The sequence below is a fragment of the Platalea leucorodia genome (genome assembly GCF_965183815.1).
Source record: "Platalea leucorodia genome assembly, chromosome: 7".
Classification (NCBI taxonomy): Eukaryota; Metazoa; Chordata; class Aves; order Pelecaniformes; family Threskiornithidae; genus Platalea; species Platalea leucorodia.
This window is the reverse complement of record NC_138829.1, coordinates 61,171,323-61,187,684: the sequence shown is the minus strand read 5'-3', so window position 1 is coordinate 61,187,684 and position 16,362 is coordinate 61,171,323. Positions and strand designations below refer to the sequence as shown.

General features: G+C 33.9%; 1 protein-coding gene across 5 annotated transcripts in view; it reads left to right on the top strand.

Annotated features, from left to right (window-relative positions):
* SBF2 (SET binding factor 2) overlaps positions 1–16,362 on the top strand; it is a 326,647-nt gene that overhangs the window by 242,581 nt on the left and 67,704 nt on the right. For all 5 annotated transcript variants that reach the window (XM_082317789.1, XM_082317787.1, XM_082317788.1 and 2 more), the window contains one exon: positions 4,771–4,839. In XM_082317789.1, coding sequence (XP_082173915.1) covers positions 4,771–4,839 — 69 coding nt within the window. The remainder of the gene's footprint in view (positions 1–4,770; positions 4,840–16,362) is intronic.

The window sequence follows — 16,362 nt, the reverse complement described above, 5'->3', positions numbered from 1 at the left end:
AGTTGCATTTATCAAAATTGTAGCTGTCGCAGTAAGGTTTGATTTCACCTTTGGTGACAAGAAAAAAAGAAAACTTTGATCTCATGAGAAAGCAGAGCAGTGGCTAGCAGTGATGTTAATTTCACTAGGCAAAACTGTGTATGAATCTTAGAAAGAAAGTAACTGTATATTAATTTTCACTGAAAAAAAAAATTTGCGTTCAATAAGACGATTCCCAACTTTCTTTTGAAGTTAATTATATGCTGTTAGTAATAAGTAATGTAAGTAATTAGTGTCATGTTGGTATTTATTCCAGCAAAATATGTCAATTTGCCTGTTGCTCCAGATGATGGCTTTATCTGTGGAGTTAAAACTTGTATTTTAAATGCTTTTAAAAGTTACATTGGAAATTCCAAATAGGACTATGATTTTTTTCACCTTTCTTTCAAGGCAGCATGTAATTATGTTAGATATAATCAGTATGTTGTGAAATTGTCAGTTTATTTACTTGGATTTTTAACTCTGCTGAGATTGAATATAAAGGACATTGGTCGTAACATCAATTAACATGGAATAGGTTTTCTTTGCTAAAAAGTACCATTTTTAATAGTTCAATTGCATTAATATTGTATTTATATATGGATGCATAAACTTTATTCGGCTTATCTAATGAAAATTAGATCAAGAGCTGCCATGTTTAGTTTGAATGCATTCACTGCATGTTATGTTAATTTCATGCGATAGTCAGGCCTGCGGGTAATTCCATTTATTTATAGTGCTGCTGAGTGGAAAGCAAAATTGGGTCTCAAGTTTTCAGCGTACTCGGATTTCTGTAGATTATTAAAAACATGGTGTTGGCCTGAAAAGTTTACTGCCCAAAGCAGAATGTGGTTTAACACAGGAAACATACTGTATCAGCTAGCAGTTAAGGAGAGAGACTATTAAGATGGATTTAAAAAGAAAATTGCACTCCAAATGTTATCAAATATTTAATGTATCTCTCCTAGATTTTTATCATGTGATTAAAAGAAGTAGAAATCCCTAAGTATCAGTTGTTATTTACTGCATCCTGTTCAGGAAGGTGTGTAAGCTTGTGCATAACTGTCGCTGAGCTTCACTGACTTTGGCTTGCTCTTGTAGTCAGTGGGACATCAACCAACGGGTGCTTAAGGGCATTGTTGAATCTAGGCCTGCACCTTCAGTAGCACATCAAGGAGGAATCTTTACCTGCGGTGGCTTTTCTTAGCTGTTCACGGCTAGAATCAGATTGCGGAGGGCATCTCAACTTAATGGTGAGCTAAAACACCTTGTTTTCCAAACAAAAGTTCAGGTCAGTACTCATTTTGAAGTCAAAAATGAGAAGAGTTGCTGCTTCTCTCCGGTACCAGAAGCCTAAGCCACCTACCAGATTCCAAAAGCCATTGGTGCCTCACCAGATGCGAGCAGACCCATGCGTCCATCCAAGCAGTCAAAATCTGTAACTTCCTAGCTGTCAGTTCTGCAATGTAATGACAATATCTAACCACCAAAGGTTTGCTGCATATTTAAACTGAGCGGAACATAAAAGTAAATCACATGTATTATCAAAGTAAGTAACGTAAGGAAAAACATTCTCATTTTATTATTCACTTGTCAATTCAGTATAGCAAAACTATTTTAAATGTATATGAATTCTTGTAACAATTCCAGTCTGCTACAGAGTTCAGCAACTATCTGAATATATGATCAGTATGGCCAGAATAATGTGATGGGTCTTCACTCGATTAGGCATGGATTCAAAATAGTACTCTGCACATGCATGGTGGAAGTCCATTTATCACTGTCATAAGACATTGTTTTTAGGAAATAAATTTGCTGAGAATAATTTTTGTTCCCCAGATGTGTTTCAGCTTTGTTTTGTGCAAATTAGGGGGAACAGCTTTAATTATTTTATGGTATTGGATTTGTCTACTTCTGTAGCAGTAGTAAGATATATTTTTCACAATTGGTAGAGACATTATTATATATAAGGCAGCTGGATTGCTTTGTTTCAGGAGTCTATATTAATTGCATACAATACATGTATGACATTTCCAGTACTTTGCATGTAAAACTGAGAAGCTAAGATTTCAGTGCAACATCTCAGTTAACTATGGCATTCTGTCTTGCAGCTACAAAGCAGATAAACAGTTAATTAATTTCACTGTTCTTAAAACAGCAGTATTATACTTTATTCCTAACTGAGATCATTTTACATATCTTGTCATATGCTGGACAAGAAAAAATATAAGTATAGATAATACTTCCATACTACAAGTCCAGGGGGTACTGCTGACGTAGAATATGTGGAGAATTTCATACTTGCAAGAAGGAATGGAAAAATAATCTACTGTGTTGTTTATGTGGTGATGATATATATCTTTGAGACATATGTTAGTTCTTGGAATATTGAATGCTCTCTAGGTGAAGATACATTGCTCAGTTTTTATAAAGATATTTTTATGTATATTTTGGGTAAAAGCCAAAACTCTTACAAATAACTTGAGCTAAGGGATTAAGTAGATATCTTGAAACAATGAGGATGGATCATTTTATACCTGGTTATAAATAAGCATGTACAGAAATAAGATACGTATTTCTTTGAAAGCTGTTGAGCATTCCTAAATGTTGTAAAGTCTGATTTTAAATGGGAATTTTTCTGATTAAATGAAAAAATAATAACAATATTTATCATATCCTTATATTAAACTACAAATACATGCGCTAATTTTCAAATGGGGGTTAAGGATGTGGATAACAATGGGAAATAATGCAGAAACTGAAAATTAAAAGCAGTTGAGGCTATGTCCTTTAGTCTTACTCTTCTGACATCTTACAAACTAATTTGGGTTTTTTATATATGTGTCTCAATACCGAAAGGCATCATTAAAACATATGTTGAGTTTCTCAGTGACCACTTTTCTTACCGTTTTCCTCTACCAGATTGGAATGTGTTATGAGGTGTGAGCACTTGCACACCTTTTGTTTTCCATGCACTGTTAGCATACATGCATTCATGCAGAGTTAGACATGTTAAAACCTTCGGTAACTGTGCAGAAATAAAGCTTCACATCTACGAACTTGTTATACACCTTTTCAGAATACATATGTAAGTAGTTTTCTAAATGCTACTATATTTAAGTGTGTATAGACATTGGTATTCTGTTTAGGTGAGCTTGATAAAGTAACAGAAGATTAAGTATTTGTTATTGGAAAATCACAAAGGATGAAATGGACTTCTAAAGTAACAAGAAGCAAAATAGTCTTGTGATGAGTTTTTTGGTCTATTGTTTTAAACCTGCAGTCCATGATCACTCATCAGCCATTTAAGAAAGAAGAGATGAATACAAATAACATCCTAATGATCCTTAACATGATTGTTCCTGTAATGCAGATTTTATATTTCTGCTATCACAGTTGGCTGGTGCCAAGTTTTTGCTAGTTGCTGTGTTTTAGAGAACTCTGATATGAGATGAAGGCATAAATGAAAAGTCTGGCAGAGGAGCACTTGAGGTATTTCAATTTTGGAATTTGGTCAGATGTTATAGACAGTTAACAGGAGTGTGGTTTGAGTTGGAGGCTGCCTGTTGTAAGAATGAATTTTAAAAATATTGAAATGAGTTGTTCAAATGGAAATGTTGTTTTGCCATTCGTCATCCAGGGGCACAATGGTGATACATTCGTCTAATAGAACTATGTGCGTTATTGTGTTCTTCAGCGTTGGCAAAAAGAGCTAATGAAAAAAATCTAGCCACTTAAAAAATAGTATCTTTTTTAACTCTTGTTGAGTATTTTTTGCTCTATGTTTTTTTAAAAAGTCTTAAAAATTCAAGTAGTTTGTTTTTTAAATATTAAGTTACATTCCAATTCTGGTTTCTTTTAAAAGACTGCGGTAATAAAATCACTATTTTCATCAGTGCAATTACTAGTTGATTTACTTTGGCATACCCTTTTCAGCCTAAAGAGACAGGAGTGACACACTTGACTGTTGAATGAGGCATTCTGAGGCTGTGAAGAGAATGAGTTTTCATCTTCTTTTAAAGTTAACCTTGTGCCAAACTTTTGTAGAGGCTGTGGAGGTGATTATTTCATATTAAATATATGTAAATTTCTTTGTGTAAACTTTTTGAAAGTACATTCTTTGGTCATCACATCACTTCCATTTTAGTCAGATTTGCTGTTGACCCAAATGGAAGCAAGATACCTTTTTATTGTTTCCTAAACAAGGAATATTTTCCTTTTTATATGTAAACTATATTGGTCAAATTATGTTTGGACATGGGAGTGAGAAAGCTGCTAATAAATTCCTTAAATGGGAAGAATCATAGCAATACCTATCTAGCAGAAATTGAGGAAGGATATGTGTATGTACACACATACGCACACATAAATGTATGTGTATGTACACACATACGCACACACATAAATGTATGTTATTCTTACATGATATCAAGTGATTAAAAGTTACATTGTGTATAGAACCATAGAATCGTTTAGGTTGGAAAAGACCTTTAAGATCATAGAGTCCAACCATTAACCTAGCACTGCCAAGTTCACCACTAAACCATGTCCCGAAGCACCACATCTACATGTCTTTTAATATATATATACACTAATGTATATATTATATTATATTATATTATATTTTATATATAATGCTAATACATTATGTATAGGCAGGATATCAGAGGGACTCCATAAGGCAGAAATAAAATGATAATGCGTAACATTGAAAATGGTTTTGCTTATTTTCTTCATATGTTTTTCTTGAAGGATTGTTCATCTTCAGAAGAATACAGCATTGCTGCAGCATTGCTACCCCTGACGGCTGCTTTTTATAGGGTAAGTCTTTATTGAAAATCACTCCTATTTTGTATTATTTTTACATAACATACATTGTTAAAATGAATGAAGTTATGACAGGAGATACGTGGCGAGTAGGAAGGTTCATTCTAAAATTGCTTGATGTCAATGGAAGTCTTTTAATAGGCTATTATGGACATTGCTCCAGAATTACACTTACTGATGTTGGGTGATGATGATTGTGATAAATTTACCCAGAACTAAATGCGGGCTTATATGATGGGTTAGAGAATTATCACTGAATTATAACTAGTCACTAAAATAATTGAAAAGAATAATTTCTGATGTTAATGTGTAAAAACTGTTTATTGGAGTACTTTTTTGTTTAATTTGGCATGTTAAGCATTGGCCAAAAAGTACATGTTAAGTTTTCGGTCTGTGTAGTTGTTAACTTTGGAAAATGTTATGAATGGCTTGTTTTAACTGTATATTTCTTTTCAATTTCTTGTGTTGTTTTTTTTTCTTTTCTTATTTTGCATAGTGTTTGATAGTGATAAAATATAATAGTAAATATGAAAATGTAAATAATGAAAATTCTGCAAGTAATTATTTCAAAAGCAGAACTTTTGTAGTATGGCTGTAGTTATTTCAGTGTCCCAATACAGTAGCATTTTCTCCAGTTCTGGTTAGCTCAAGTGCCACTTTTTAGGATGTACGTATCTGAGGAGATAAGAAGTTCAAAATATGGACTTGCTTGCAATATTAAATAATCTTTGTTTTACATGAATATTGTTATACAACCCAGTTTGGGAAATAAGTGTTTAATCATTGGTAATTGGTACGTCATGATACTGCAAAACAGTAGTTACTGTGACAGTCTAGCCAGACATTAATAACGTGATAGAAATTAAGAAAAATAGAACCTTCCATCCTTCAGATGGTGTGTGAGGCATTTATGAGTAGCCATAAATAAAATGCAGAGATTCCTATTTTAGTTGAATAGAAAATAAGCAACAATAAGCTGAGAAATCAATCAGTGCTTTTTAATTTAAACTATACATTCTAATTGAACAATTTCTGGTTGTTTTAAACTAGAAATAGATTCTGTGATGTAGTTTTTACAATAAAAAATGTGGAATGTGGAACTTTACCAGTCATAGAACATAGAAACAGCTGCTGAAGACGAGAGCAATTTTGACAAAGTCATATGCACAGGAAGTTTCTTGAAATCTCCTATTTAAGCCAGTATTTACTACATACATAGAGCACAGAGTGGTAGATTTTCTCTTTTGTAATCGTTTGAACTGTGAAAAAGTTTTATTTCAATGAGCTTTATTTTAGAGCTGTACATAATACCCCAAGACTGCTTTCTAGAAAGAGTCTACAGAGTATTTTCATTCTTATATAAGCTAGTGTGATAAGACATTACATTTTTCAATCCCAGCAAATAAACTTTCTCCCATCTTTAATTACAAATTCATCTTTTTCTGTTCCCTCTCTTTTGAGTCCTTGAGTAGCAGTATCATGAGTTTTGTCATTTGTTGCTGCCACTAATACTTAATTTGGAGAAAAAGCTAATGAGCTATAGAGATTTTCCATTTCCCTGTTTTATTCTTGCTACTGCATTAATCCTATGTTATGAAGAAAGATTGACTTTAGTTTTGTTTTATTTTATGATTTTTAGTTCCTCTAATAAAAATGGCTAAGAGAGTCCAGACAGCTCTTTCTCTTGAGAGATACAGAGAGTATTTGGGGGAGTTGTAGCAGTTTGGTTAGATTCCTCATTTGGTAAAGTTCAATCAAGTAGGGAAAAAGAAAAGGCAGTAAAAAAAAAATACTTTTTTTTTTTTGTGTGGAGTATCATGAGTGTTGAAATAAGCTTAAATAAGTTTTAATTTCACAATCAATAAGAGCAAAAAGCTGGATTGAATATAGAATATCTTTAAGTAATTTCTTCTATACACTCGTATTTTTGGTAGGAGTACCAAGATCTCACACCATTTCTCTCACAGAAAGTTCTCTGAAATCTTTTGTTTAATAACCTAGTCCCATACTTACTATTTAACTCTAAAGCTATACACTCAGGAAACTGTGAGTCCCTGGATGTAAGAAGCATGATCATTTTTTTAATGTTCCAGACCTGAATTAAAAATTAAAGTAACCTGACTGTTAACTTGCAAAAGCCAGCTGTTAATGCATAATAGAAAAAGAATTTTGTTTTTCCCGGATCTAATCCTCAGGTTCAGTGATGGTCCCCTTCGGTATGTCCCATTAGATACAATTCTTTGGCAAAAGTACCTATTTTGGTATAAAACTATTCATACTAAACACAAACTGATGTGTTGTTCAGAACATAAGATCAGCAGACAAACTTTGCAACGATTAGTTAAAATTAAGATTAACAGTTTAAGGTTCTGTTTTGAATTTGAGTAAAAATGAAACTTTTGGGAGCATTGTTCAGCTTCTCTAGAGGTTTTCAAAATTGTATCCTAAACTAGAGTGAGTGTGTTCTACCTGGCATGAACCTGTGTAGGAACAATGTTCTGCATCAGTATTCTTAAATTAAGAAAAACGGGTGTCGTTTTTCCAGCCTGTTAACATCTCTATAACCCTTTGGAGGGATTCCTGCTCTAGAGTTACACTAAACTAATGTTCCTCTTCCCCTGTTTTGGGGAGAAATAATATCAAATCCTGCTGCTTTACTTTTCTCCCTTGAGCTTCCTGCTTTCTAATGTATTAACAGTTTATTATAAGTTCTCTTTTCACTGGGTTTCCCTTTACAGAAATCTTAGATAGAATGATTAAAGTTCTGTTGCTTAACACGGCATATTGCTCTTCTGTCTCTGATAAGTCCAGAGGAATGTACAAACTAAAATTAAGGTCATTTGGGGGATTATTTGGTTTTTATTAAAATACCTTCAGGAAAACTGGTATGTTTGCACTGTCAGACTATGTCATGGCCTTTTCTGCTGAGTTGCTTGTCAATTTTATTTAATTACCATATATAGTGTAGTTTACACACACATGCATGCGTGCAAACACATTTCAAGCTGCATTTCATTTTTCTGTAGGCAGAGCACAGGTATTCCAATACTGTTGCTTCAATATGCAGAGCTGTCTTACCTCTGCTATAAGTGTGATTGTGTTTATGCTTTCCAAAAAATGGGGAAGTAGAGCTTGGCAGTATGTACTTGTTTTTATTGATGTTTCTGTTATCAGAATACCATGTTTAATGCCAGCAGCATACTAACAATATTTCACCTAGCGCTTTTGAAACTCCACGGTGTTCTTGGAAGCCAGGAATAGACAAGAATTGTGAATCTAATAGTGACACGGGTTTTCATTTGTGTGTGCATTGGTATTACTGCACAAGTGGTATTCCAAATCAAGTTATCGGTGAGAAAGCCTGTAGTAAATCTAAATACGTTGTAGAGTTGTATCAGTCAAATATATATTTTGCCATCTATGTTTGCTATGGCATTTTGATGGGAAATTATGATGGGATTTCATATCACAACATTTTATCGTCAATGTAATTCATGTTGCTCTAAATGAAATAATAAAAAGAAGTTACACAACATCACAGTTCCTTTGTGAAAGGACTATTGTGTATATGAACTGTTAAGTTTCATTTTATTTACCTAACACAAAGCAGAGCACTAATGAAACAATTACCTGTTCTTCCTAAATAGCTTTAATGTACATGGCCACATACAGTGCGGACACTGTTTGAGGTGCATAAATAATGAGAAGGATGTGTTTTCATGTGAGTCCGGCAGATGAAACCAAGAAACTGAGTAGTAAGAGAAACATACTTCTAGAGGTGATGTTGGTGAGATTCAGGAATGGTCCTCTCATGAAGTAGTCAGTGCTGTAGCCTTGAGGTATTTTAAAATATTCTTGGGAAAACAGTAAAAAATATATAGAAAGGAACAAGCTTGCATGATCTAACAGGTCTTGTCTTAATTTCTTTGCTTACATAAAGATTAGTCTAGGGTATTTCTGCATATATCTAATTAAAATAACAAGGAACATCACCCTGTGTACAGCATGCTATCAGCTCTTGGGATGTCTGGTGAAATTTCAGAATTCCAACTCCTGAAGTCTGGTGAGTGATCTGTTGTGAAATTTGATCAGGCAGGATTTGATTGCAGTCTAACTCATGGCTGGTGGGATTAAATTCATAGACAGGAAGTCAGTACTGGTTGCATATTTGTGGCCTGGAGAAATAATTTAATTTTTCTAGAAAAATAGTCGCAATGCTTTTTAAAAATTTTAAATATTGGCCATGAGCTGTTAGCAAAATGTGACTCATCAGTGACAGTGGACTTTGGTGTGTACTGTTAATGTCACAAAAACAAACACATCTTTTGCTTCTGGGTTAGAAAAAGATTTTAGTTTACCGTTAGTAATACTGTTGGAATGTTGTTTAAAATTGAAACAGTATAAATAAAACGTATTTATATGTGAAGATAAAAGAATTTTTCCATGTTTTTTTGGTACGGATGAGCCATGCTTATTTGGTATGCTGTCAATTTTTCTCTGTATAAAATAGAAATGTAGTATATATAAAAGAGGTCTTTTTCTACATGTGGGAAGAAAGGACAAGATGAAAAGGACATATTTTAATCATATTTTCATTTTATTAACTCATCAAGGAAGACAGTTTAATGATCCTATAATTGGCATTGTCAAATTCACAGGATTTGGAGACTCTGTTTCAATTATGTCTCTTTGCCAAGGTGGCAAGGTGTCATGCAGACTGCGCTGCATTTCTTGAAGGTTTAGTATGCAGCAAGAGTGAGGATCAATGGCAGGCACCAGTTTCAGCCTGTCCACTGGACAACAGGCAGAAGGAGCAAAAGCTCTCTTCCTCACTGCTATTCCATGCCAAGTCCCAGTCAGAGTCCACTTCTCCATCTTCCCTCCCTTTTCAACAAGGTGATGTTTGGCAGTCTGATCAAACATTCTTTCTTGCATCCCTCAACCATTGCAGCACCTGAATGTGCAGATTATAATACAATTTTCTGACTTTCAGGGGATTTTTTTTTTTTTTTAATAATTAAAATTTTATGCTTCAACTGTTTCCAATCATCTGTGTTCCCATACCTTTCAAAGGATATCCTACCACCTTACATAGTAGATAGTAACACACTGGCAAATTTTTGTTATTTGGCATTCAGAAGTGACAGTTCTGATCACCTGTGCTTGAATAAAGGAAGTGACATAATAAAAATATACTATTCTGAAAGTAAAGTTTGTCCTGTGTAGAAATGATGAATGGACTTCCCTATTTTATAGACAAGCATTTCTTTAAATTGCAGTAGCCATAGCAGTATTATTTTTCAGAATCACAAGTATTTCATTTAGATTTCCCAGTCAGTTGTTGTTTTTAATGGCTTGATGTACACTTGGATAGTGCTGATCTTGTTTCAACAAAAATAAACCAAATGCAGTAAACTGTCTCACAGATTGAATATATTACATTACAATTGACGTTTGTCATTTAGCATAATGCAGTGAGATGCGTTGGAGACTGCTTCATAATTGTTATATGATTAAATTATCTAATTCTTGGGAGGGATGGAGGGAAGGATTGGGGGTTTTTTGTTGTTTTTTTTTAATACTTGTAAGCCACCAAGTTTTGAAAAAAATTTCAGTTGGATACTGATGCTAATTTTATACTATAACTTGCAATGAAACATCAGAGAAATATTTTGCAGACTAAGGCTAACTGAAATCCTTAGGGTATGCTATCATTTGGCTGTTCATCTGCATGTCTGCGCATTTATCATTTGTGCTCCATATGCGCATGCCTTTCTCTAATGAGAAGGAAATAGAATTACATAAAATAGGAGAATTGCTTTATTCAGTGTTTTTGAAAGATTACAAAAATTTGGTAAATCATTTTATTTAAAACTTTTGAATATAGTACAGAACATTTATTCAGGTCATCTTAGGAATTATCCTAGTAGCATTTTCAAGATTAAAAAGATGTTAGTCTGGGTTTATTGGAAGTGGGTTTTGTTTAATTTTGTTTACCTTTTTTCTTCTTTTTTTTTTTTTTTTAAATAATCTTCAAGGTGAGTATAAAATCGTGATTTAAGAAAAAAATTTGAAGTTAATGATAAAATGTGAAACTGGAAGTATGCCACGCTAAGACACCAATATAAATAATTCTAATGTGTTCCATAGTGAAATATATATGCTCTTTTGCATAGCAAAATAATAAAATGAAATTAATTTGAGTGTATACTTTCCTAGTTGAAATGAATTACCACGTTTCAGTAACAGTTATGACAGATGTTCAATGGAAGAAAGCCTTTACTCCTTGAAATGCCTAAATCAATGACCACTTTACTCCAAAGCCTGTTAGGTGTGGGAGGCATTCCCAGTTATAAGAATAAGGGATTTCTCTGAAGAGTGAAGAGGCAGTACTAGAGAAATTCATAGTAGTTTATCATATTTTAACTATTACCATCAAATGCTTTTCCAAGAGAGACCCAATTCAAGGTTAATTATGTAACAGAAGCGTCATAATTTGAAATGTGCTCTCTGATGTATAGCATCAGCTACGAAGTCACAGAGAAGCTACCTAATTAAAGGCTGATGTGGAAATCTGTCATGGTGGGTGAAGAGCTGATTCCATTTTTATTTCTTTATCAGGCAGATTTTACAGTTGGTATCAGCTGGAATAAGTGGAATATTGGTCCAACTGTACTGTAGAAAACAGTGGAAAATTTGGTACTAATGTTATCTCTGTTACTTTATAACAAATAATAATACATCAGTCTTTATTTTAGAATTTGTGTAAATACTAGGGAATTGCATAAAGTTATTGGATGACACAATGAATTTTGAAACACAAAATTAGTGGGATTTTTTACATTTAACATGAGCTTCATTCTTAACTTGTGTTTCTGCACAATTACAATTGGCCCAAGTAATTCTTATGAACATCAGCATCCTGTTAGCCTTCTATAAAGCTAGAAAGATTTTTCTGTAATGCGTTAGCTTTCTATACTGAAATATTTTCATTCTTACATCTAGATACTATATTTCCTTCTAAACATTTCTGTCTTACTCTGATGTGTTCTGATGTGCTCACTTCTACTTTAAAATTCTCCACTCTTGAATTGCTGGCTTTAATTTAGGAAACTCCCATCCTGAAAGACCTCCTTTATTGTCTTGGCAAGAAGTTTTGTCTGCTTCCATTAATTTTCTTCTTGTATCTCTATTCTGCCAGTTCTGATGCTATCTTAGTCTATGGGAATGTTGTTGTGACTGAAATTGTATTAAATAACATTATTTTTAATACTATACTTATTTATCCATTCTCAGAATGGTAGTCCCTTAAATGTAGAAATACATTAAGTTGCCTGCTTAAAAAACAGCAAGAACGTGCCTGTATCATATAGTGGATACTATGGAGGATGCTGAACCACAAAAGAAAATATATGTAGGCAGACTTTAAGTGGTTCCAATTTTTCCATAACTCTTCTAAAAGAAACAGCAGTGAATTTAGGGACATCAGACAGCTTTTTCTGCAGTACTTCAAATGAAGGAATAAGTATCAAAAGAACATATATTAGCTTTCATCATTGGATTTTGCTGTTCTTTCACTATCAGAGCCCTAATGCTTCTTTATATCAACCCAGATTGTAATGTTTCAACTCCAGGTACCAGTCTGTCCTGTTAGGAGAAAGTAAGTGGTAATGTTGGTGAAAAGTGTAAAAGGGCATGATACACATGCCCTGTTTTGCAGGGGTAGGGTTGGATGTTAATCCTTTCAGGTGATGCATATTTTGTAAGGAAAAAATACATGTTTATCCTTTAGGTTGAGGTCAGTTCCTAGACTTCTGACACTAGTGTAACTTAAACCACCATGCAGTATGTTTACAATATAAGCTAGATTTTTAAATCTTAAGTTAATTTAATATGTAAATTGATTTCCATATATCATCTTGTTTAACAATTCTTCATTCAGAGATCTTACTCATTTTGGACATATTCAAGTTGACAGGCAAAAGGCTGATTAAGGGTATTTTACAATATTATCAAGTGTGTATATTAACATTATTTGCATTACTGGAAAATGCAGGAGCCCTAATTATGAACCAGAACTGCTGGTCTTGCTTTTCTACAAAAGAACACAAAGATGAAGACCCTTATCCTCAAGAGCATACAATTTGAATTTGAAATAAGTAATAATACTTGAAGCCAGGCAGTTTGAGGCACTGCAAGGAAGCTGTGGAGCAATATTAGTCATCACTATTGTTGGTGATTCTGTCCACCAATAGGTTAACTATGGCTGAGGTTTTTATAGATGTGACATAAAAGCAGTGTTGTACTGAATTTTGAGAGAGGATAATGTGATTACTTGGCGGGTGCTTATGAATATGAGTGGGGTCATGGAAGAGAATAGTAAGGTGATGGTCAAAGTTCTGTCAATATTTCCAAACACTCTCCCAGTCAAGCATTTCTTTGCATCCATTAGAAGTTCCTTTCATATAAAGATTATAGTTCGGTAAATTATTTTTGTAAAAGCAAACATACTTTTTAAGTTAAAACAGGAATCTGGGGATTCTTGTTAGCTATGATTGAGTGGTTTTGCAGTATCACTTGCAAACACAGGTGCCAAAATGTTGTCTTTGATCCTTAAGATTTTAATTAGCGTACTTTGGTTTTGAATGGATACATAATACATGTCTGTAGAACAGATTTTATGTCTTTGCAGGTAGAGCATATCTCACTTCCGAAACTATTTTTAGGTGAAAAAAAAAAATCTGGAAGAAATACAACAAGAAAGTATAATATGACAGTTGAGCACATTAGTGGGAGAGACTAACTAGAGGATTTTTTTAACATGTGTCTCTAAAAGGAATTTTGGAAATTAATTACTGTAGTAACTTTGCTCTGTTGAAGAAGCTTGGTTTCCCAGAATGACAACATCATGAGAAACATTGAAGAGAACTTCGCAATCTGCAGTTCCTTTCCTTAGTGGTTTGTGGGAGGAGGTACTTGGTCAGGGGGAAAAAAAGGACAACACCCTCCCTCTCCCCAATTAAAATAAGAAGTAAAGATAAATGTTGTAGTAAATGTTTAGTTCTATAACTGAGGAACTGATCCATTATCTCCTAGAACAAACAGAAACCTTTCCATTGTAATCCCACAAGCATTGGATTACATAATTTGTGACTATTCCTTATTCCACTTGAACTCATTTTGTAGCAATGATGCGGAACTCTGGTTTGATGATAACAATTTTAATTTGGTTATAGCCCATCTCTTTACGTTGTTGTTGTTTCTAGGAGGGATTACAGTGTTACAGAAATACTGCTTCACTTAGAATTTTCACCATGAAAGAATTTCTGGTGGTTTAATTAAGATTTCCGGTAAAGCTTCTGACCTTAAAGTGAAAGAATGTAAATCTGAAATAACAGAGTCCCATGCATTTTCCATGTCTGTAAGTTCAACTTCACCTCCTGATCACTACGTCCTTATTCCAGTAGAATGGAACTTAATTTTCTGCATAAAAATACAATTCCTTTTATTGAATTCAGTTTCATTGGAGCATTATTACCTGTCATGATTTGAGCAGCATGTTTCCAGAAGAGAGCAACTGCTTACAGATGGTAAGATACGTTGCTGATACATTTGTGTATATGGCCTGCTTTTGTGTGAATTTGTATGTTGCCATCCTAGATAGCTCATCAACAATTTAAACTGCATGTGGCCAAAGAATTGGGGTGTCACAAATGCTTTCCTGTATTATGGTTTTCCCCTTCACTCATACATGTTATGATTCTCCCAGTGATTCAAGTCCATAATTGAAGTTTGTATGTGCTACTCTTGTTTTCATCCACATCCTTGCATTTTATCCACTTGCTGCTGCTTTATCCTTCATAATATTTGCTACCGTTGAAATTCTTGTTAGAATCCTCTTCTTCACTTCCTCTGATTCATCACTGGCTTTCTGAACTTGTGAATATCACATCAGCTCTTCGTCTTTAGTTCAAAACACTCCTGCCAATAAGAATTTACTAGGCAGATGTTGTAGCTCTCCTCTTCCTCATGCATTGCTCATGCCATGTCTGGATCTTATCATTTGGCAGAAGAGTTCCTTACAGTATCCTGGTCTGTAATGCACTTGCATCCAGCACCTCCGCAATCACTTTCTTTGCCTGTTGGTCAGACTGGACCTTCGTTTAATCTCTCAAACGACTTACCTCAGAGTGCAATAAGTTCAGGTTTCTTGTCCTTACTTTCAGAATTCTTCACAATGTTGCTCTTCCTGGTTTTGCCCATCCTCTCTCTTTCACCTTCTGAGCCATGTAGTATATATAATTTGTATTGCCAAGACAAGATCTACTACTGTTATAATTTTTTAATTATTTTTCAATTTATATTCTGTATTGTGCCCTTACATCTTTCTGACGGTTTTGCTCATCCTGTTCTTGAGGACTATTGTTTTAATAGTTTCTTCAGATAAGGGAACGCTGTATATTGAGAGAACTTCAGAGAGTTCTACCACTGAAGACAGAGAAAGCTGCCATAGGAGAAGGAGAATAGTAATTAGAGAAATACTAGAATGAAGTGACAGAAAACTTAAAAAGAATTACTTTATTACCTTTTTTGGGATTACTTAGGTGCTCTACTAACTGGGCTTTAAGTTTCATATCAGGTCATCAGTAATTTTAAGAACCACTGTCTGAATATAAATAAACCATAAACTTGTGAGATTTACAGGCTTTATTTGTTTCTGAGCATAGACCAGGATAACAACTTTGTTGCTGGGGGGTTATTTTTGTGGGTAGAGCCAACACCACCATTCCAATGCAGTCACACAGGTGCATGCTCACTGCTGAGCTACCTAATGCCAAAGTAATACGGTGACATTTTAGAAGATTTTCAAAATAGCTGTGTCACAATTTCAAAAACTTTTCAGCCAGATTCAACACTGCAACTGAGAATATGTGAAATCTGTAACTTAACTAATGGATTTAAACATTGGTGAATAGAGTCATGGTGATCTCTATAATGAAATTAGATTATTTTTTAAAAATACTTCAATGTACTGTAGACAGGGGAAAAATATCAGCATGTTTCTTATCCACTTCTTGGAACTTAACCTTATTTAGAATGGTGAAGTTCTAGTATTAAAATGTCTTCTCGCTTTCTTTTTTGCGGGTTCTGAACATCCTTCATTCTAGATGATTTTAGTTTCCTTAGTGTGTTCCATCTATAACAGAACTTTGTAAATCTTTGTGTAATCTCTTTTGAGAAAGGAGAAGTACGTTATTGTGCATTATTTAATGTTACATGTAACTTTGTGTTAGCATATATCTGTCTGTCTTGATACATCTATATAGAAATCTGAGATATTCTTTATGGTTTTAAGTAATGTTTAGTAAATTATACATGATCTTCAGGAATCTGGGATTAAAGATCATGAGTACTTAGATGTTTAAGTCACTTTTGCCAGAAAATGTATACAATAAATAAAGCTCCATCTAGAATTACATCCTAATTTTGCAAAATTCTAGAATTCTATTGCCCTCT